This window comes from Bombina bombina, chromosome 2 (assembly GCF_027579735.1).
Source record: "Bombina bombina isolate aBomBom1 chromosome 2, aBomBom1.pri, whole genome shotgun sequence".
Classification (NCBI taxonomy): domain Eukaryota; kingdom Metazoa; phylum Chordata; class Amphibia; order Anura; family Bombinatoridae; genus Bombina; species Bombina bombina.
The window spans coordinates 500,886,159-500,911,020 of NC_069500.1; the positions used below are offsets into that span (position 1 = coordinate 500,886,159).

General features: G+C 37.8%; 1 protein-coding gene across 1 annotated transcript; it reads right to left on the bottom strand.

Moving 5' to 3' along the window:
* Positions 1–561: 561 nt before the first annotated feature.
* Positions 562–1,512, bottom strand: LOC128647054 (olfactory receptor 10A7-like; the record flags this gene model as incomplete). The annotated part of the gene is made up of 1 exon (XM_053699869.1): positions 562–1,512. A coding segment is annotated over one exon (951 nt), but the record flags the coding sequence as incomplete, so codon positions are not given.
* Between the last annotated feature and the right edge of the window lie 23,350 nt (positions 1,513–24,862).

Sequence of the window (24,862 nt, forward strand, 5' to 3'; positions counted from 1 at the left end):
CACGGGGGTTTAAGCTCATCGGGCTTACCACTGGTATTACAATTTGAAAGTAAACGCAATCGCTTGAGCGATTTACGCTATAATTATTACAGCAACTTTAGAGCCCTGTGTTGCGAAACAAAAAAATATCACAAAACACATCAAAAATACATTACAAAGTAATGTTACATTCATAATAACACCATCTTATATTATAAAATAAAATATTATTTTAAAATAAGGCGCCTTTCTTTATTTTTCTTCTAGAACATTCTTCAAGAAGGATATCTCTTTTAATAATTTAAATGTAATACAAATAATGATCATATGCTTATTCTTCATATGTTCTAGAAACGAAATAACTTGAAATAAAAAAATAGGGTCAAAAGATGGTACATAGTTTAACAATTACGATATAAATGTGTGACAAACCATTCATTTAGAAATTAATATCTTAGACATCACTAGGACATCAATATCATAGATATCATAATTATAGATTTACATAAATGCATTCTAGTGTTCAGCATTCATTTGAGTTTAAACTTAAAACAAAATGTACACATTATATAATTCTCATCCTCATTTCATAGCATGTAATAATATTCTTTGTACAACAAGTTTTAATGCATTTTTAATGTCCTTATTTCTCAGGCTGTATATTATGGGGTTTAGTAATGGGGTCACAACAGTATACAATAGTGATAATAATTTGTTAACATTAAAGGAATCCCCACTGGATGGTGCTACGTACATCATAATTAATGTGCCATAATATAATGAGACAACCATCAAATGAGAACTACAAGTGGAGAAAGCTTTCTTCCTTACCACAGTTGTGGACATTTTGAGAATTGTTACAATTATAGAAAAATAAGACCAGATTATAATTATAAATGGAAAGAGGGTTATAATGAAGGAAAAAACAAGGGATTCAGCTCTTACTAAGAATGTATCTGAGCATGAAAGGTGTAAGATGGGTTCACGGTCACAAAAGTAATGATCAATCACATTGGGACCGCAGAATTCCAATTTGCATAGTAAAATAATGGTTCCAATAGTAGCCATGAAACCAAGTGCCCACACAGTTAGTGCAAGATTAAAACAAAGTCTTTGGTCCATGACACTTGTATAACGTAATGGGTTACAAATTGCCAAAAATCGATCATACGACATGACAGCAAGAAGAAAACACTCTGTAGTTGCAGCCGTACCAAAAAAGTAAAATTGGACAAAACATTTGACAACAGTCATTGTTCCACAATCCATCAATAATAAATATAACATGTTAGGGACAACATTTGTGGTCAACATAATTTCACATACAGACAGATTGCTGAGAAAAAAGTACATAGGAGACCTGAGATGGTTACTTGTTAATACCAATGTTATAATTAGAACATTTCCACCTAGTGTAAGTACATACACCATTAAGAACAAAGTAAATATTAAAATCTTTTTTATTTGAGAAGTTTGAAATCCAAGCATTAGGAATTCTTTAATATATGTCTGATTTTCTTTCATAATCTGTAAAAGAAAATGAATTTAATTAAATATAAAAATATAGAAAATATATTTTGTAAGGCGTAATTTTAGACGAAGAATAGTTTCTAAAATAGACATTATGCTAATTAATTGTACTCTTTTCTCCATGTCCAGAAACATTGTATCTATATTGCACCTATATACTCATGGAGATTATTTGGATTTATTGATATGAATTTAAAAAAAAAATGATATTAATTCAAACAAATATAAATGTTAATACCACAGGAAATATATGTGGCATTTAATTCTTTCTAGTCTATTCCAATTTATTTGAGTTTACTATGTGAAAATTTCACATTCAAATCACATTATTTTTCGTTACCATTCCAATACATTAAAGGGACATAATAGTGCAAAAATAAAATGCTCCAGTGAATTAGAAGTTTTTTTTTATTTTGCACTGTTGCTTGCTTATAACTATGGGGTCAATCAAATTATTTTCCTAAACAAAACTACCATATAATCCACTGTATGCGCATGATGAGCTATAACTCGTCGTGCACATCCCAGCCTGCAGGCGCATGATGAGCCTTTTTGTCATGCAGAGGGATCACCGTTTAAATGCACTAGAGGTCGCAAATCTGTTGGTAGCCTAGTGAATGGCATTTCTAAGCTTAATGGAGGTGCCGTGACGTCACCACATACGCACGTAGTGACGTCACAAAGAGGCTGAGCCAGGAAGCTCAGTGTAGCTGCTAAGGAGTTGGATGGGGGGGGGGGGGGGTGTAAAAAAGAAAGGCTTAGCAGCGAAAAGGTTTAATTCAATAGGGATGTTTAAAGATAAATAATTACATTTTCTAAAGCATTGTATGTTCTATGTGAATAATTAACTTTTCAGTTTTGGGATAAAGTCAAAGCTGTATTAAGAATACTAGTGGACTAGTGGAAATTGTGAGCCCTGTACCAAGATATCAATATATATATATATATATATATATATATATATATATATATATATATATATATATATATATATATATATATATATATATATATATATATATATATATATATATGTATGTATATATATATATATATATATATATATATGTATCTATGTATGTATATATATATATTAAAAATCATTTTGCAGCAAAAAATATTAGCTTTTCTTATTATATTTGTGAATGTTTAAGTTGTTTTATGAAACAGGGACATGATCAAGATTATTAACAAGTTAATTAAACAAACATAAAAATGTAAACAATAAAAAAGGCCATGCAACAAGCCTATATACTGTATGTCTTATGAAAGAGGCCAAAAGTATTTGTTCTGATTGTTTTAATACCATTGATGAGGCTAGTAGTAGTGCAACAAAACTTGTTGGAATAGTATTGTATTAGTAAAGGCCCTGCTGGAACAATCAATGGGACGGGGCACCCATTTAGGGCCAGATAACATGTGAAGCACAAACTTTGCGCTCAAGCAATAAAGAGTTTATTGCAGGGGTTTGCACTCATCAGGCTTACCGCTGGTATTACAAGTTGAAAGTAAATGCGATCGATTGAGTGATTAATGCTAGAATTATTACCAAGACTTCAGAGCCCTGTTTTGCGAAACAAAAAAGTCACAAAAGACATCAAAAATACATTACAAGGTACAGTTACACTCAGAATAACACTAGCTAATAAATATTATTTAAAAAAATATTACACACAATAGTTAAAAAGTCTCAAAGATATAAGGTCTCAGATGTTAGAAAAAAAAAAAAAGCAGGCAAAGGGCTTTAACATAGAGATACACACATATATATCTCTAAAGAGGTTTAGTATCCTCTAAATAAAGAAAATGTCACCAGGAATTGCTACGGTGCTGTCACATCCTTTTTATGGACTGGACTATATATATATATATATATATATATATATATATATATATTTATATGTATTTACAGACATATATTCAAGGCGCAATAGGCACACTGCAACAGTTCATATGTAGAATCTAAAAAGAAACCATAAGATTCAAATAACACAGGCGCTGAGCAGCTTAAAATATAAAAATATAAAAAATAATAATTATTGAGCATATAACGCCAAATATATGTGCGAGTGATAACACCTGGTGCGAACTAAATAAACCAAAAAAGTGCTAACAACAAAGGAATAATAAAAATATATAAATTTAATTACATAAGTGAAACAAATAAAATACAAAAAGTATATTTTTGCAAACACGATGGCGCTGATCAGACGCAATATTGGAGTGTAGTATACAAACAGCAACAATGTGTCATAATATACAATACGAGCTTGAAAAAGACCCTGCTTACGGGTTGAAACGCGTTGCTCTGCTCTGTTTTGTTTTTGTTTCTCTCCGGCCTCCGTAGGTGCCGTTCCCCAGTTACCTGTGTGTAAAGGTGTTTGCAACTATCCTTGCTGGGCTGAATTTTCTGCTTCCTGCGGTTTGGAGTTTTATGCCACTGAGAGGAACATATAGGACTAAACCACCGACCTCCGGTGTAAGTATAAGTGATAACCTTATGCTGTTGCCTTTTCTGTCGTTTTATTGGTCTTCCTCATCTCGTTCCAGCTCCAATTGAAGATCAAAATCCTTCTTCAAATCTGGGCTAATTCAAAAACCACCACATCGAATCATATCAGGAAATCAACTACAACCACACTCTTCATATTGTTACATTTGTTTTGTATATTATGACACATTGTTGCTGTTTGTATACTACACTCCAATATTGCGTCTGATCAGCGCCATCGTGTTTGCAAAAATATACTTTTTGTATTTTATTTGTTTCACTTATGTAATTAAATTTATATATTTTTATTATTCCTTTGTTGTTAGCACTTTTTGGGTTTATTTAGTTCACACCAGGTGTTATCACTCGCACATATATTTGGCGTTATATGCTCAATAATTATTATTTTTTATATTTTTCTATTTTAAGCTGCTCAGCGCCTGTGTTATTTGAATCTTATGGTTTCTTTTTAGATTCCATATTATTCTCTTTTTTCTCACTTAACTAATAGAGGTTGGGAGTTTCCTCTTGTCTATCACAGGTTTAATAGGTTTCCTTTTTTGCGCAGTTAACCCTTTGCTCTTTCTTTGTGTTTTTCAACAGTTCATATGTAACCATAAAAGAAAAGAAGAAAAGTCAGTGTAAAAGCTTTTTATCTGAACTAATCTTCACCAGGACCTGGAAGACAGATAGCGGTGTTGTCCTTTGGATGTACCCCCCCCCCCTACCTCTATGTGCAGTAAAGGGTAAAAGTATACCTTAGTTGCCGGTCGCTTTTGGGTGCAAGGAGGACTCCGGGGCCGTGACTTTCTCTGCCCGACTCAGAAGACTGGTCCTCCACCTGCCGTAAGCTGCTAGTCTGGCTTCTCCTCAAGCACACGCTGCCACGCTTTATTCTATCTTTTTACATAGTTGGATACACACATACATATCCCATCTACATTATGTGGCTTGTGTCTCTGCAGAGACATTTTGTATCTTGCATTTTGTTTATGTGTTCTCATCTAACCAATGTAAAATTAAACAATTTGTGAATATGGAAACATAACATATCCATAATAGTTGTATCAATATTAGCCCATGTGTATATTGAATGTGTACTAATGTATACATTTTTCAGCCTAACCATTTCTCAGCAATGAGTACCATTGGTTCAAGCTCTCACTGATGTCCTTTAACTATGTACTTATATCACGACAGGTTTATTTACAAAAGCAGCAAACATACTGAAAAGTCAGTATGTTTGCTGCTTTTGTAAATAAACCTGTCGTGATATCTGAACTTATGTGCATCCGTGTATTTGTCTCCTAATAGCTTCCAGCCAAGCTCCTAACTGGGTAAAATGAAATTTTCTATAGTGCTGAAATCCCCCATCTTTACACAGTAACTCATATAGCTCTACTGTGGCACATTATCTTTCCTAACATGTTTTGAAGCTATAATAGTTTTTGGGGGTCTGCACCTGATCTTGAAACGGCTAACTACCGTCTTGATCTTTAAATAATTACTTTTGCTGTGAAAAGGTCCCTGTCCTGTTTAATAAGGAAGGTCCCAGCAATCCTCTCCCAGAATTTATTCTGTAATTTATATATATATATATATATATATATATATATATATATATCACAAAAGTGAGTACACCCCACACATTTTGTAAATATTTTATTATATCTTTTCATGTGACAACACTGAAGAAATTACACTTTGCTACAATGCAAAGTAGTGAGTGTACAGCCTGTATAGCATTGTAAATTTGCTGTCCCCTCAAAATAACTACAACCATTATCGTCTAAACTGTTGGCAACAAAAGTGAGTTCACCCCTAAGTGGAAATGTCCAAATTGGGCCCAATTAGCTATTTTCCCTCCCCGGTGTTATGTGACTCGTTAGTGTTACAAGGTCTCAGGTGTTAATGGGGACCAGGTGTATTAAATTTGGTGTTATTGCTCTCACACTCTCTCATACTGGCCACTGGAAGTTCAACATGGCACCTCAAGGCAAAGAACTATCTAAAGAGCTGAGAAAAAGAATTGTTTCTCTACCTAAAGATGGACTAGGCTATAAGAAGATTGCCAAGACCCTGAAACTGAGCTGCAGCACAGTGAGCAAGACAATACAGTGGTTTCATAGGACAGGTTCCACTCAGAACAGGCCTCGCCATGGTTGACCAAAGAAGTTGAATGCATGTGCTCAGCATCACATACAGAGATTGTCTTTGGGAAATAGATGTATAAGTGCTGCCACCATTGCTGCAGAGGTTGAAGGGGTGGGGGGTCAGCCTGTCAGTTCTCAGACCATACTCCGCACACTGCATGAAATTGGTCTGCATGGCTGTCGTCCCAGAAGGAAGCCTCTTCTAAAGATGATGCACAAGAAAGCCTGCAAACAGTTAACTGAAGGCAAGCAGACTAAGGACATGGATTACTGGAACCATGTCAAGTGGTCCGATGAGACCAAGATAAAATTATTTGGTTCAGATGGTGTCAAGCGTGTGTGGTGGCAACCAGGTGAGGAGTACAAAGACAAGTGTGCCTTGCCTACAGTCAAGCATGGTGGTGGGAGTGGCATGGTCTGGGCCTGCATGAGTGCTGCCGGCACTGGGGAGCTAGAGTTCATTTAGGGAACCATGAATGCCAACATGTACTGTGACATACTGAAGCAGAATATGATCCCCTCCCTTTGGAGACTGGGCCACAGGGCAGTATTCCAACATGATAACAACCCCAAACACACCTCCATGACGACCACTGCCTTGCTAAAGAAGCTGAGGGTAAAGGTGATGGACTGGCCAAGCATGTCTCCAGACCTAAACCTATTGAGCATCTGTGGGGCATCCTCAAATGAAAGGTGGGGGACCATAAGGTCTCTAACATCCACCAGCTCTGTGATGTTGTCATGGAGGTGTGGAAGAGGACTCCAGTGTCAAACTGTGAAGCTCTGGTGAACTCCATGCCCAGGAGGGTTAAGGCAGTGCTGGAAAATAATGGTGGCCACACAAAATATTGACACTTTGGGCCCAATTTGGACATATCCACTTAAGGGTGTGCTCACTTTTGTTTAGACATTAATGGCTGCGTGTTGAGTTATCTTGAGGGGACAGCAAATTGACAGTTATTCAGGCTATACACTCACTACTTTACATTGTAGCAAAGTGTCATTTCTTCAGTGTTGTCACATGAAAAGATATAATAAAATATTTACAAAAATGTGAGGGGTGTACTCACTTTTTTGAGATACTATATATATATATATATAGATATATACAGTGGGGAAAAAAATTATTTAGTCAGCCACCAATTGTGCAAGTTCTCCCACTTAAGAAGATGAGAGAGGCCTGTAATTTTCATCATAGGTATACCTCAACTATGAGAGACAAAATGTGGAAACAAATCCAGACAATCACATTGTCTGATTTGGAATTAATTTATTTGCAAATTATGGTGGAAAATAAGTATTTGGTCACCTACAAACAAGCAAGATTTCTGGCTCTCACAGACCTGTATCTTCTTCTTTAAGAGGCTCCTCTGCCCTCCACTCATTACCTGTATTAATGGCACCTGTTTGAACTTGTTATCAGTATAAAAGACACTTGTCCACAACCTCAAACAGTCACACTCCAAACTCCACTATGGTGAAGACCAAAGAGCTGTCGAAGGACACCAGAAACAAAATTGTAGACCTGCACCAGGCTGGGAAGACTGAATCTGCAATAGGCAAGCAGCTTGATGTGAAGAAATCAACTGTGGGAGCAATAATTAGAAAATGGAAGACATACAAGACCACTGATAATCTCCCTCGATCTGGGGCTCCATGCAAGATCTCACCCCGTGGGGTCAAAATGATCACAAGAACAATGAGCAAACATCCCAGAACCACACGGGGGGACCTAGTGAATGACCTGCAGAGAGCTGGGACCAACGTAACAAAGGCTACCATCAGTAACACACTACGCCACCAGGGACTCAGATCCTGCAGTGCCAGACGTGTCCCCCTGCTTAAGCCAGTACATGTCCGGGCCCATCTGAAGTATGCTAGAGAGCATTTGGATGATCCAGAAGTGGATTGGGAGAATGTCATATGGTCAGATGAAACTGTTTTGTTAGAACTGTTTGGTAGAAACACAACTTGTCGTGTTTGGAGGAGAGAGAACACCATACCTACTGTGAATCATGGGGGTGGCAACATCATGCTTTGGGGCTGTTTCTCTGCAAAGGGAACAGGACGACTGATCCGTGTACATGAAAGAATGAATGGGGCCATGTATCATGAGATTGTGAGTGCAAACCTCCTTCCATCAGCAAGGACATTGAAGATGAAATGTGGCTGGGTCTTTCAGCATGACAATGATCCCAAACACACTGCCCGGGCAATGAAGGAGTGGCTTCGTAAGAAGCATTTCAAGGTCCTGGAGTGGCCTAGCCAGTCTCCAGATCTCAACCCCATAGAAAACGTTTGGAGGGAGTTGAAAGTCTGTGTTGCCCAGCGGCAGCCCCAAAACATCACTGCTCTAGAGGAGATCTGCATGCAGGAATGGGCCAACATACCAGCAACTGTGTGTGACAACCTTGTGAAGACTTACAGAAAACGTTTTACCTCTGTCATTGCCAACAAAGGATATATAACAAAGTATTGAGATGAACTTTTGATATTGACCAAATATTTATTTTCCACCATAATTTGCAAATAAATTCTTTCAAAATCAGACAATGTGATTGTCTGGATTTTTTTCCACATGTTGTCTCTCATAGTTGAGGTATACCTATGATGAAAATTACAGGCCTCTCTCATCTTCTTAAGTGGGAGAACTTGCACAATTGGTGGCTGACTAAATACTTTTTTTCCCCACTGTATTGTACCAAAATACCATCAGATATAAGTAGAAATATGTATTTATGAATAAATACAACATATTCTTATGTGAAGAACATTAGAATGTGAAATATTCATATTTTCTTGTTGGGTTAGCGCAAATGAGAATATTTAATTGGGTTTGCGCGAGAGTGTGTTTTTTCCCCAATTTTTTTATTTTTTTTATTGACTTCTATGGGTGAATACGTGAATGTGCACACTATATTCTGTTTTTTTGTGCTTGTTGGGTTAGCTCGAGAGCGAAAACAGCTGATCTTCAACTCATAATATGAGCTCAACAAGAGCAAAAAGCTTACTTCTAGCATAATTAACACTCAAGCTGAAGCGTTAATTTGCACTCCATTCATAATCTGGCCCTAAAACTATTACAGAATCAGTAAGCATCTTGAGATTTCAATTTAAAATATTTAGTTATTCATAGCAAATGTATCCCAGTTGAAGTGGTCTGTTTTCTATCCATTTCCTCAACATTCCCCTCCTCCTCTACCACCTGTGTCTGTTGAGGGGTCTGATGATATAAGTTGGAAAAAGATTTTGGAGTCTCTCCTCTACCAGTTAAGGCTACAGTATCTGATCAAATGAATGGGTCATAGTATGTAGGAATGTACTATGGACAATATATATACTCTGTGTCTGTTAAGTTTGTTTCATTGGAAGCATCCTTTCTGTCCTGGTTGTGCCTGGAGGGTGAGACTCAAAGGCAATGGTAAGAAGAATTGTTAGTGCTATTGGTTCTTTGGGGTTTCGTTGTTTGTTTGTCTACATTACAAGAGGAGACTTAGTATGTCGCCGGGCTAATGAGACAACTGAAGTGAAGTTCGCTTGTGTTAGCACAGTGGATTCTCATGCTGACATTTACTTAAGCCCTGCCTATGTGACCGGCACTACAGACAGCTCAATTTGCATTACGGACATCAGAAGTGATGTTGTGGCAGATTTAGCTCCAAAAGTTACACAGGAAGCTTTAAAAGGAACAAGAATATACATGTCTGGGATTGTCTTGCAACCAACCAAGCATACACAGATAGAACATGTACACTACCATCTGACACCTGGGTGCTGGTAATGGCATCATTGATACTTGGAAGTGTTGGATGCATATACTATTCTCATCAGGTTTTATGCAAAAGTAACATTATTACACAACCCAGTGGCATATTTAGGTTTTGTTCTGCCCTAGGCACTAAACATTTTGCTGCACCCCTCACCAAGTTTTAGCCCTTTTGTGGCCTTAATATTTTTGTATTATTTGGTCATTGGGTAATTTAACTTTTTATAGCATTTACAAAGTTCAATTTTGTTTGCAAAATTATTGTGTATATGTTAGTTCCATTTTTGCTTTTAAATCTTAGCTGAGAGCTTGTGAGTGCTGGACTTTCTCTGTGTCTTGTATTAATTTGTTTTGTAATTTCCCTATGTTTCTTGCACCCAGACCTGTCTGGGGTTAAATGCCTGTGACTCTGGGGACAGCACAGCTTCCTGTGAGTGCCTGTGGGCACCCAGGGCTGAGCATGTTACAGGGTCATGGGATGAGTACCCTGTCCGGTATGAGAGTACAGTCCTCTTCCGTGTTTTGTATATGTCTAGGGTGATTACATAAGCCTTTGCACCCTTCCCTTGTTCCCAGTTTGTTTGTATTTGAGAGCTTGCATTGTGTGGCTGTTTTAGGGCCCCAGGTATTGGAAAGGACCTTAATGTGGTACCTCAGCTTGTCCCATTTGGCCAGATGCGGTAACTAACCTTTCCATTTTTGCTTTTAAATCTTAGCTGAGAGCTTGTAAGTGAGTGCTGGACTTTCTCTGTGTGTTATATATATATATATATATATATATATATATATATATATATATATATATATATATATATATACAAAATCATTCAGAGAGTCTGGACTAATACTAAATCAAGATTATTTTTATTTAAGGTGATATTTTGAACATAAATTCAACCCTTCTGTACACATCTCTAAACCTCACTTTAAAAAAAAAATATATACATAAAGACTTTATGTGAAAAAAATACATCTACAGACAATCACATGCTTTGGGGTCGAATTATAAAGCAGTGGATGCTGCTTCTGACCCACTCCACTTCAGGCCCGCCTGAAGCAAAAATTAAGGAGCAACTGCTGGTGCAATGATAAATGTGAGGCGGACATGATACGATACAGCGTATCATGTCCGTCTGCACCTTAATAAATTGACCCCTTTGAGTTGGAAGCATTATTGCAGCTAAAAGTTTAAGAGGGATCATTATAAGGCAAATATCTGTGATATTATTAGAGTCATATGAAGAAGGGGTTAATATATGTTCTTAAATAGGAACTCTAAGCACCCTTTTTCCAAGCAATACTTTTCCTGTGTGTTTTATTTTCTGGTGACTCCCTGTCCCTGACATATTGTGAGAGATGAAACACAGACTACCCCTCTGTGTCAACTAGTTTTAACAAGCAGCTTCCCCTGGAGTGAATATGCTCCACATAGTAGGTTGATACAAGTATGGTGGGAGATAACATGTAGCACTGAGGTGGAGGGGGGAAATAAGAAGAGCAGGAGGAAGGGCAAATAACACTATGAATGGACACTGCTTCCCTTCCATAAATCTAGCTAACGACTGAGTGAATTGTTAGCTGCTATCTGTTATGGCCCCTTTTTTAAGAAAGTTACTCACAGTTGAATGCATGGTAAACTCTCGCTCCAGCTCCACCCACACACTTCATGCAACAGCACACCATGCAGTGTTAAACTATTTCCAGCACCAAGTCAGAGGATTTATGAACATTTAATTACCTCCCTGCTGCAGCAGTCACAGCTGCACTAGCTAACCAGACTGGGACCTGAACCACAGTGTTGCCGATCACACTAGATCTGAATAGCAGTGATCTCTGAGGAACAGTGGCCTCTGGCGCACCGGGCAGCTTATTCCCAGAGTAGAGAAGATGGCTTTTACGGTCACTGCTAGTGAACATAATAGCCGTCTTGTCTGCTCTGGGATTAAGCTGCTTTGAGACTGCAAGCAGTATGGTAGTTTCCCATATACTGTACAGTTAAGTGGATATCAGTTTGCTTCAGCTTTACACTGTCACTGCTGCCTCCGCTCTGTTCTCTTCCGGGTGTAACCTTGCGTTTACCACTGCCTACAAGTAGGTACCAAGAAGTACTGTAGGAAGGAAAGCAATAGGCAAATATAACGGCAGAAAACAGGAGGCAAAGAAATACAGCTCTATAAAGTTTTATTTAAAAAAAAATGTAAATGATAAAAAGCAACTAGAGGAAGGACGCAACTATGCAAAAAGTGCCGCCCCCTCAAACTGCCGCATTAGGCACGTGCCTTGTTGGCCTAGGCAGTAATACGCCCCTGACACAGGGGAGGTTGCATTTTTGCAAATGAAAGTATAACATTGCTAAAAACATTTTTGCAAACATTGCTGACACTGGGTGCTAAAGACACATCCATGCTCCTGAGATCATAAAACAATAAAGCATATTTTATAATCAAATTAAACTGGTATTTTTTATTTTTTAAAATAAATTAAATGCTCTATCTAAACCTTTTCATTGTCCTCCAGTGTTTCAGGAGAAGAAGGTAAGTATTTGTAAAATCCGGTGCAATGTAAACTTTCATGAATGAAAGTGCCCCTGTTCTTAATAGTTTTTTTTAAACACCGGGCACTGATTCATGAAAGTTGACATTCACTTTAAATAAAAGTGACCTCTGTATTAAAGTTCAAGGAATTGTTCTTAGAATGAAAAATACCCATACTTGACTACAACAGCATCTTATGAAAGACAAATGTTATGTAACTGTCTATAATTTAATTTACCTTTGCTGAGTTAGTCTAGTTAATCAAAGATTGTTCTTGATGTAGAAGAAAACATAAGCAAAAGTCTTCTTAGAGTAACGTGTAACTGGCTTTTTTGATTCTTCACCTTTAATATATATTTTTTTCCTCTCATGGGATGTAGTTACTGGCAGCTCAGAATTATCAGGAGATTTAAAAAAAAAAAAATCATGTCAGTAATGTAAATGTTTAACAAATGATTTTACATTTACTAACTGTAATAAATACTCATTAGAATACAAACAATTTTATTATACACAGTAACAACTAAAACTATAGCAAGCTATCATAAACCCTTTATAATTAACATTCCAGATGAGATGATACTATTAAATATCTGCAAAGAAAACAAATAATAATATGATATGTATGACAAGTAGTCATAAAAGCAAAGTCACAAGGAGGGGCAGGCATATTGAAATCACTTCGCACCGGACCCTTCTGATTTCTATCTAGGAAGGAGGTCTGAAAGTGTTGCCTGTTGATAGCCGCTAGGACCCCAGAGTGACGGACATTTATTGGCCTCTAGTTATCAAGCCATCAACCGCAAATATGCTGGAATTCCGCAGCTTATTTGTGGCGAGGCTGATTCGACCTAGTTATCATGCCCTACAGACCGGCAAAAGTAGAATCTAGTGACGTAAGCTACGATCCGCCGGACTCAGTCCAACACAGATCGATTCTTACGTCACTGCAGATGTGCCGAACGCAAGTTCAGCACAATCTGACTACTTTTGCTAGTTATCAAATGAATAGCAGGTATGCTCGGCACTTTTCCGGCCCAGCGTACCTGGTTTTCAATCCGCCGCCCTGGAGGTGGTGGATCCCATAGGAATCAATGGGAGTCTGACCATAGCGAAAGCTCATGTTCGCTGCTGCCCGACATCCCATTGATTCCTATGGGAGATGTCTGCACCTAACACTCTAACATGTACCCCGAGTCTAAACACCCCTAATCTGCCCCCCCCTACACCGCAGCCACCTATATAATACTTATAAACCCCTAAACCACCGCTCCCGGATTCCACCGCCACTCTAATAAAATGTTTAACCCCTAAACCGCCGCTCCCGGACCCCGCCGCAACTATAATAAATATGGTAACCCCTAAACCGTCACTCCCGGACCCCGCCACCACCTACATAATACCTATTAACCCCTATCCTGCCCCCTATACCGCCGCCACCAATAATAAATGTATTAACCACTATCCTGCCCCCCCTACACCGCCGCCACTATAATAAAATTATTAACCCCTAAACCGAAATCTAACACTAACCCTAACACCCCCTAACTTAAATATTAATTAAATAAATTTAAATAATATTACTATTATTAACTAAATTAATCCTATTTAAAACTAAATACTTACCTATAAAATAAACCCTAATATAGCTACAATATACTTAATAGTTACATTGTAGCTATTTTAGGAATTATTTTTATTTTACAGGCAAGTTTGTATTAATTTGAACTAGGTACAATAGTTATTCAATAGTTATTAACTATTTAATAGCTACCTAGTTAAATTAAATACAAATTTACATGTAAAATAAATCCTAACCTAAGTTACAATTACACCTAACACTACACTATAATTAAATACATTATTCCTATTTAAAACAAAATGCTTACCTGTAAAATAAACCCTAAGATAGCTACAATGTAATTAATAATTACATTGTAGCTATTTTAGGATTTATTTTTATTTTACAGGCAACTTTGTATTTATTTTAACTAGGTACAATAGCTATTAAATAGTTATTAACTATTTAATAGCTACCTAGCTAAAATAAATACAAAATTACCTGTAAAATAAATCCTAACCTAAGTTACAATTAAACCTAACACTACACTATCATTAAATTAATTAAATAAATTAGCTACAAATACCTACAATTAAATACAATTAAATAAACTAAACTAAATTACAAAAAAAACAAACACTAAATTACAGAAAATAAAAAAATATTACAAGAATTTTAAACTAATTACACCTAATCTAAGACCCCTAATAAAATATAAAAAAAACTAAATAATAAAATTCCCTACCCTATTCTACATTACAAAGTAATCAGCTCTTTTACCAGCCCTTAAAAGGGCTTTTTGCGGGGCATTGCCCCAAAGTAATCAGCTCTTTTACCTGTAAAAAAAAATACAACCCCCCCAACATTACAACCCACCACCCACATACCCCTACTCTAACCCACCCAACCCCCCCTTAAAAAAACCTAACACTAACCCCCTGAAGATCTCCCTACCTTTAGCCGTCTTCAACCAGCCGGGCCGAAGTCTTCATCCAAGTGGCGCTAAAGAGGTCCTTCATCCGATAGAAGTCTTCATCCAAGGGGCGCTGAAGAGGTCCTTCATCCGGGAGAAGTCTTCATCCAGGTGGCGTCTTCAATCTTCATCTATCCGGAGGGGAGCCATCTTCAAAGGAGCCGACGCAGAGCCATCCTCTTCAACCGACGACTTCCCGACGAATGAAGGTTCCTTTAAGTGACTTCATCCAAGATGGCGTCCCCTCAATTCCGATTGCCTGATAGGATTCTATCAGCCAATTGGAATTAAGGTAAGAAAAATATGATTGATCAATCAGCCAATCAGATTGAAGTTCAATCCGATTGGCTGATACAATCAGCCAATCGGATTGACCTCACATTCTATTGGCTGTTCCAATCAGCTAATATAATGCGAGGTCAATCCGATTGGCTGATTGGATCAGCCAATCAGATTGACCTCGCATTCTATTGGCTGTTCCGATCAGCTAATATAATGCAAGGTCAATCCGATTGGCTGGTTCGATCAGCCAATCAGATTTTTCCTACCTTAATTCCGATTGGCTGATAGAATCCTCATTCGTCGTTAGTCCCTCGGGGAAGGTGGATGTTCTGCGTCAGCGGTCTGAAGATGGAGCTGGAAGAAAGAAGATTGAAGATGCCACTTGGAGGAAGACATCGCCTGGATGGAGGACCTCTTCTTTGCCGCTTGGATAAAGACTTCGCCCGGATGGAGGACCTCTTCTTTGCCGCTTGGATCAAGACTTCGCCCGGATGGAGGACCACATTGCCCGGATTGGATGAAGAATTCGGCTCGGCTGGGTGAAGATGACTCAAGGTAGGGAGATCTTTAGGGGGTTAGTGTTAGGTTTTTTAAGGGGGGTTTAGGTGGGTTAGAGTAGGGGTATGTGGGTGGTGGGTTTTAATGTTGGGGGGGTTGTATTTTTTTTCAGGTAAAAGAGCTGATTACTTTGGGGCAATGCCCCGCAAAAAGCCCTTTTAAGGGCTGGTAAAAGAGCTGATTACTTTGTAATTTAGAATAGGGTAGGGCATTTTTTTATTTTGGGGGGCTTTATTATTTTATTAGGGGGCTTAGATTAGGTGTAATTAGTTTAAACTTCTTGTAATTCTTTTTTTATTTTCTGTAATTTAGTGTTTGTTGTTTTTTGTACTATAGTTTAGTTTATTTAATTAAATGTAATTGTAGTTAATTTATTTAATTAATTTAATGATAGTGTAGTGTTAGGTTTAATTGTAATTTAGGTTAGGATTTATTTTACAGGTAATTTTGTAATTATTTGAACTAGGTAGCTATTAAATAGTTAATAACTATTTAATAGCTATTGTACCTAGCTAAAATAAATACAAAGTTGCCTGTAAAATAAATATAAATCCTAAAATAGCTGCAATGTAACTATTAGTTATATTGTAGCTATATTATGGTTTATTTGATAGGTAAGTATTTAGTTTTAAATATGATTAATTTATTTAATTATAGGAATATTATTTCATTTTATTTAAATTATATTTATGTTAGGGGGTGTTAGGGTTAGGGTTAGACTTAGGTTTAGGGGTTAATAACTTTATTATAGTAGCGGTGACGTTTGGGACGGGAGATTAGGGGTCAATAATTGTAGGTAGGTGGCGGCGATGTTAGGGAGGGCAGATTAGGGGTTAAAACAATTTATTAGAGTGTTTGCAAGGCGGGAGTTCAGCGGTTTAGGGGTTAATACATTTATTATAGTGGCGGCGACGTCCGGTCAGCAGATTAGGGGTTAATAATTGTAGGTAGGTTTCGGCAACGTTGGGGGGGGGACAGATTAGGGGTTAATAAATATAATATAGGTGTCGGCGATATTAGGGACAGCAGATTAGGTGTTCATAGCTATAATGTAGGTTGTGGCGGTGTCCAGAGCGGCAGATTAGGGGTTAATAATATAATGCAGGGGTCGGCGATGTTGGGGTCGGCAGATTAGGGGTTAATAAGTGTAAGGTTAGGGGTGTTTAGACTCGGGGTTCATGCTAGGGTGTTAGGTGTAGACTTAGAGAGTGTTTCCCCATAGGAAACAATGGGGCTGCGTTAGGAGCTGAACGCTGCTTTTTTGCAGGTGTTAGGTTTTTTTTCAGCCGAAACTGCCCCATTGTTTCCTATGGGGAAATCATGCACAAGCACGTTTTTCCAGTTTACCGCTACCGTAAGCAACGCTGGTATTGAGGGTCGAAGTGGCGCTAAATTATGCTCAACGCTCACTTTTCTGAGCCTAACGCAGCCACTCAGACAACCCAAAATACCAGCATTATTTACAGGGAGCGGTAAGAAAAAAAGGAGCCTTATCTACCCGGGTCTTTATGGACAAAACTCAAAATCTAAGCGTTAGTGTAGGGTAGGGCTTTTTTTATTTTGGGGGGGATTTTTTATTTTGTTAGGGGGATTAGATTAGGTGTAATTAGTTTAAAAATCTTGTAATTTGTTTATTATTTTCTGTAATTTATAGTTTTTTTTTTTTTGTACTTTAGATAATTTTATTTAATTTAGGGAATTAATTTAATTATAGTGTAGTGTTAGGTGTATTTGTAACTTAGGTTAGGTTTTATTTTACAGGTACTTTTGTATTTATTTTAGCTAGGTGGTTATTAAATAGTTAATAACTATTTAATAACTATTCTACCTAGTTAAAATAAATACAAACTTGCCTGTAAAATAAAAATAAACCCTAAACTAGCTACAATGTAATTATTAGTTACATTGTAGCTAGCTTAAGGTTTATTTTATAGGTAAGTATTTAGTTTTAAATAGGAAAAATTTAGTTAATGACAGGAATTTTATTTATATTTATTTAAGGTTAGGGTTAGACTTAGGTTTAGGGGTTAATAACTTTAGTATAGTGGCGACAACGTTGGGGGCGGCAGATTAGGGGTTAATAAATGTAGGTAGGTGTCGGCGATGTTAGGGACGGCAGATTAGAGTTTAATAAAATGTAACTAGTGTTTGCGAGGTGGGAGTGTAGGGGTTTAGGGGTTAATATATTTATTATAGTGGTGGCGATGTCCGGTTAGGCAGATTAGGGGTTACATTTTTTTTTAATTGTTTGCGATGTGGGGGTCCTTGGTTTAGGGGTTAATAGATAGTTTATGGGTGTTAGTGTTCTTTTTAGCACTTTAGTTAAGAGTTTTATGCTACGGTGTTGTAGTGTAAAACTCTTAACTACTAACTTTTAAATGCGGTACAAAGCTTGACAGGAGAGGGTGTACCGCTCACTTTTTGGTAAACTCGTAATACCGGCGCTATGCAAGTCCCATTGAAAAAAGAGGATACGCAATTTACGTAAGTGGATTTGCGGTATTTCCGAGTCTGACCCAAAAAGTTAGCGGTACACCTGTACCTGCAAGACTCGTAATACCAGCGGGCGTTAAAAAGCAGCGTTTGGACCGGCCAACACTGCTTTTTAAGCTTAACGCAAGACTCGTAATTTAGCCGTAGGTTCCTTAATAAAGTCCTATGGGTTTCAATATCATTTGTATATGCCGATGACACCCAAATCTACCTCTCTGCACCAGACCTACCTCTTTCCTTACTAACTTGTGTCACTAACTGTCTTTCTCATATTTCATCTTGCATGTCCTCTAACTACCTTAAGCTAAATCTCTCCAAAATTGAACTCCTTATTTTCCCCCTTCTTTCAATATCTCCACCCCCAAATTTTCTATGACTGTTTATAATTCCATAATTACCCCTACCCCGCATGCCCAATGTCTTGGGGTCACACTTGCCTCAGACCTTTCCTTCACTCCTCACATTCAGTCCTTGGCTAAATCCTGCCGCTTCCACATTAAAAACATCTCTAAAATTAGACATTTTCTTACACAAGACACAACTAAGATTTTAATCCACTCTCTCATTCTTTCCCACCTCGACTACTGCAACTCTGTCCTCTCTGGGCTACCTAGCTGCCGCATAGCTCCTTTACAATCCATTATGAATGTGTCAGGGTTTTGACTGTTACTGCACCTTTAAGTTGGTTCACCAATCACAGTGATTCATCGCCTATTTTAACACCTGCTCTCCTAACTAGCATTGCTTAGTATTTTGTTTCTCTATCTAGAGTAACTCTGAGCCTTACTCTCTGAGATTTTCACAGATACCTAACTTCAATTTTCCTCCTCAGGATTCATTGTTTACCAAAGTCATTTCTTTAACAAGAGGACAACACTCTCCTGTCAGCATTGGAATCTGCAGACCTCTAACATCTCGCTATTTCCTAGCCTGTAGAGTCTTGGCATCTTAACAACTACAGAGAAGCTGTTTCCTTTTTTCTTCAAGCAGGGATCTGTTTCTTGCAACACTAACAGGAAGTGACCGGGACCAAATTGTGCGCGCACAAGGAGTCAGAACAGGCAGCAGGTTCGGACAACAAACTTTGTGAGTAATATTTTCTAACCTTCCACAACTACTGTTTTGTGTTACTCTGCCTGTATTTCTACTGCTTCTCATGCTAACTGGTATTACTAGTTCAACACATACTGTGCACATACTTTGTATTAGCCTGATCTGTGATCTGCTTCAGATTGAGGCTGTGTTTTCCAATTATGTATTATCCTCAGCAAAATATTAAGATTCATACCAAGTGTGACTGTCTAAATGTTATTTGATGAATAACTACTTCTAACCTTTCATTGTGGATTACAACTCTGAAATTTGTGTTTACCTTACTTAAGGATTTTCTACAGAGATCACTGAGGATTACAAATAGTGATTCTATTTTGCATATTTTCTATCTAATGTCTAACATGTCGCTTCTCCCTCAATAAGGGTCTAATGTGACACCTGTGTATATAATTAAGTATTCAGTATATCCTGAAAACCATACTTTATAACAACTTTACACTATACTACTTGGTTTCACTTTGAAGCTAGTGTTACCAAATCACAATAGTGTTACATTTCACATTTTTGTCTTGTAAAGTTGTTACCTCCCGGACATAATACTAAGCCTAAAAAAGTTACGTCACAAGTATGGATCCTGCTGAAATACCCCAGTTTGTATTTAACCTAAACCAAAATGTGGATAAAATGGGGCAAGCAATATTAGACCTACAATTAGAAACACAGGTTCTTAGAGAATTGATAAAGGATCTGAAAGTCCCGCACACCTCAACTATTGAACCACAAGTTAGTTTACCTGACTCCTTTTCTGGAGACAGGCGGTCTTACAGATAATTTAAAAATGCTTGCCACCTCCTATTTAACTTAAAACCTCACACCTACCCAACAGACAGGGTAAGGGTACTCTCTACAATATCTTTTCTCAGGTCAGAACCTAGGGTATGGGCTGACCACCTATGTGAAACCAATGTCCCTCTAATAAATTCTTTCTCTGGGTTTTTCTCTGCTATGGATGAGTTATACAGTGATACAGATATCCAACTCACAGCAGAACAAAAAAATGAGAAACCTTAAACAAGGAAAAAAATCTTTGGAGGATTACATCACAGAATTTAAATTATATGCTTCTGACTAAGCCTGGAGCTTGGTTTCACTCTGCAATCAGTTTAGGCTCGGCCTCTCTGATTCCGTTAAAGACGAACTAGCAAGGATAGAGATGCCAAGTACTCTGGATGCTCTCATGAAAGTAGCAACTCAGATTGATCGTAGGCTAAGAGAACGTAAGGCAGAACGCACCTACACTGAACCTGCTTCTAAGGTCCCATCGTCCAGCACTACACACTCAAGACCTACAACTAATGACCCCGTCACCCCTATGGATATCGGGGTAATTAGGGGACCACTCACTGCCGAAGAACGAATGAGAAGAAGGAACAACCACTTATGCATGTATTGTGCAAACCCAAGTCACATGGTCACAGACTGTCCCATTCTACGTAAAAACAAAAAGAGTAAGTTTAATATTGTAAATAATGTAACAAGACTTGATGAACCACCTTCTTATTGCAATTTATCTCTCTTGTTACAGTGGGACCTTAGACGTCTGCCAATCAATGCCATAGTGGATTCTGGAGCTTTTGGCAATTTCATTGACAACACCACTGTACAAATTAATAAAATACCCACTGTACAAATTAATAAAATACCCACTGTTGAAAAATAACACCCTGTCTCTCTCAAGGTTATTGATGGTTCCGTACTAGAAAACGGTCCTATCACGCACAAAACAATTCCCTTATTAGTGACCACTCAAGGGGGACATACTGAGTATATTACCTTTGATGTTATACCTTCACCACATTTCCAAGTCATTTTAGGTCTATACTGGCTACAATTACATAATCCTAATATAGACTGGTCATCACTCACTTTAACCTTTCAATCAACATTTTGTAAAAATACTTGTTTTCCTCAAACAACAGTACTACACACTAGCACTGATGTACCTCCTATACCGACTCACTATCTAGATTTCCAGGAAGTGTTTAGTAAGGTGGAAGCTGATACACTTCCACCTCACCGGGTATACGACTGCCAAATTGAATTGATCCCAGGAGCAACACTACCTGTAGGTCATCTTTACCCCCTTAGCCAACCTGAACTAGAACATTTAAAAGAATATCTGCAAGACAACCTAAAGAAAGGTTTCATCCGACCGTCTACCTCTCCTGCAGCTGCAGGTATGTTTTTTGTGACTAATAAAGACTCCACTCTTCGTCCCATCATAGATTATAGGGAGCTCAATAAACGGACCGTAAAAAATTGGTATCCACTCCCTTTAATTCCCGAAATGATCAAACGACCTACTGATGCCACAGTGTTCACAAAACTTGACTTGCGTGGGGCTTACAACCTTATTCGTATAAGGGAAGGCGACAAATGGCTCACTGCCTTTAGAACTAGGTATGGGCTCTTTGAATATCTTGTGATGCCATTCAGCCTTTGCAATGCCCCCGCAACTTTCCAGCACTTTATAAATGATATATTTCGTGATCTCTTAGATGTTTGTTTAGTTGTCTATTTAGACGACATCCTGATCTACTCTCAGAATATTTCAGACCACATAAAACACGTACGCTGGGTTCTGGCCCGTTTAAAGGTACATAAGTTATATGCCAAGCTCGAGAAATGTTCATTCCACAAATCTACTATTTCCTTTTTGGGGTATACCATCTCCTCAGAAGGCATACAGATGCAGTCTGAAAAGGTTGAAGCAGTAAAAAATTGGCCACAACCACATGACCGCAAATCCCTACAAAGGTTTCTAGGTTTTGCTAATTATTATAGAAAATTCATAAGGAATTTTTCTAGAATTGTTAAACCATTGACTCAACTTACTGGTACTACACACCCATTTCTTTGGGAAAAACAACATACCGCTGTCTTTGAACACCTGAAAACATTGTTCACCGAAGCTCCCATCTTACATCTACCTAATCCTAACCTTCAGTATATTCTGGAGGTGGACTCTTCAGACTATGCTATAGGTGCAGTCTTGTCCCAACAGAAGGCGCCTCATGAACCGATGCATCCCATTTCTTTCTTTTCTAAATCCATGAGTTCAGCTGAGAAAAACTATGCAATCGGTGATAAAGAATTGTTAGCAATCCGAAGATCATTAGAATTCTGGCGACACCTCCTAGAAGGGGCTAAGAAAACCTTTTTGATTTATACTGACCACAAAAACCTTCAGTATCTCCAAAATAATAAGACTCTCTCATCCAGACAGGTTAGATGGAGTCTGTATTTTGCAAGATTTGATTTCCAGATAATCTATCGCCCGGCATGTAAAAATGGTAAGGCTGATGCCCTCTCTCGCCAATCAAGTCCACCATCTCAAAGTACCAGTTATACAAATATTATTCCTACTGAACGATTCATTGGTTTAACTTCTGACATTTTGACAGACATACAAAAGCTCTCACATATGCCACTACCTAACTCTAAGGTTCAGCTAATTAACCAGAATGGAAAATATTACTACAAAGACAGAATATTCTTACCTGAACCTTTAAGACATCAAATTCTACAAGAGCAGCATGATTCACCTCTTGCAGGTCATCCAGGAGAGAGACGTACATTAGAGTTGATCAGCAGAGCGTATTGGTGGCCAGACATGAAAAGATCAATTTCTGACTACATAAAAACCTGCCTTATATGTCAAACTTGCAAAACAGAGAAAAAGAGCCTATATGGACTACTTATGCCCCTACCTGTTTCTGATAGACCATGGAAACAAATAGGCATAGACTTCATAGTGGATTTACCTCCCTCTAAAAATCATACCACTATAATGGTGGTTGTTGATAGTTTTTCAAAAATGGCTCACTTTCTACCATTTCATAAATTACCAACTGCACCTGAAACAGCCAGACTTTTTATGGATCAAATCCTCAAGTTACATGGAGTACCAAGTACTGTGATTTCCGACAGGGGATCTCAATTTACTTCAAGGTTTTGGAAATGTTTATGCAAATCCCTTAATATCAAACACCAATTCACTACTTCATTCCATCCTCAATCAAATGGACAAGTGGAGAGAATAAACTAATGGTTGGACGAATACCTACGATGTTTTTGTGCTTATCAACAACATAATTTGATTTCATATCTATCTTTCGCAGAATTTGCATATAACAACCTTACTAATTCTTCAACCAATCTTACACCCTTCTATGCAAATTGTGGATACCACCCTACTTTCACTTCCATCTCATCAACCCCTTCTGATTCACCTTTGGTTGATGAGTTGAATAATTCTTTACAGGACAACTTCAATTTATAAAAGAAAACATTATTAAGGCTCAAAACTCACAGAAATATCACTACGACTTAAGACATAGAGATCCTCCTAAGTATAAAATCGGAGACCAAGTATGGTTATCAACCAAGAACCTACGAATACAAGTGCCAAGTAGGAAACTAACACAAAAGTTTTGTGGACCTTTCAAAATTCTCAAAGTAGTCAATCCTAACGCCGTTACTTTAGACCTTCCCTCTTCCATGAAAATACATGCTACATTTCATGTATCTCTCCTCAAACCTTATAACCCAACCAGAGTTCAAGCTTCTCACACACCTTCGTCTCTTGAATTACAAGATACTGATGTATATGAGGTTGATCAGATTATTGACTCTAGGATTTCCAAAGGAGTATTTCAATACTTGGTTAGATGGAAGAACTTCACCAAGGATGATGATACGTGGGAACCTTCTACTAATATCTATGCTCCTAAATTGGTCTCCCAATTCCATCAGAAATTCCCGGATTCTCCTAGACCTCAAGCTAACAGGAAGTGACCGGGACCAAATTGTGCGCGCACAAGGAGTCAGAACAGGCAGCAGGTTCGGACAACAAACTTTGTGAGTAATATTTTCTAACCTTCCACAACTACTGTTTTGTGTTACTCTGCCTGTATTTCTACCGCTTCTCATGCTAACTGGGATTACTAGTTCAACACATACTGTGCACATACTTTGTATTAGCCTGATCTGTGATCTGCTTCAGATTGAGGCTGGGTTTTCCAATTGTGTATTATCCTCAGCAGAATATTAAGATTCATACCAAGTGTGACTGTCTAAATGTTATTTGATGAATAACTACTTCTAACCTTTCATTGTGGATTACAACTCTGAAATTTAGCTGGGGTCTGAGCGTTTGCAGAGTATTCCATCTCTCTAAGCTTCCATCTGTCTAAGTGACCATCTTTAAGTGACAGCACTGAGAATTAGACAAGAATTTCAACTGCACAAATTGTTACTTATTTAAGCTTAACATCTACTGAATCTAACCCTATTTCTCATTTACTTTCAGGCATGTCCCTTTAAAGCCCTGTGTCTTGCTGGATTTAAACACTGTTTTTTTTAACTCCTGGTATGTCCCTTTAAAGCCCTGTGTCTTGCTGGATTTAAACACTGTTTTTTTAACTCCT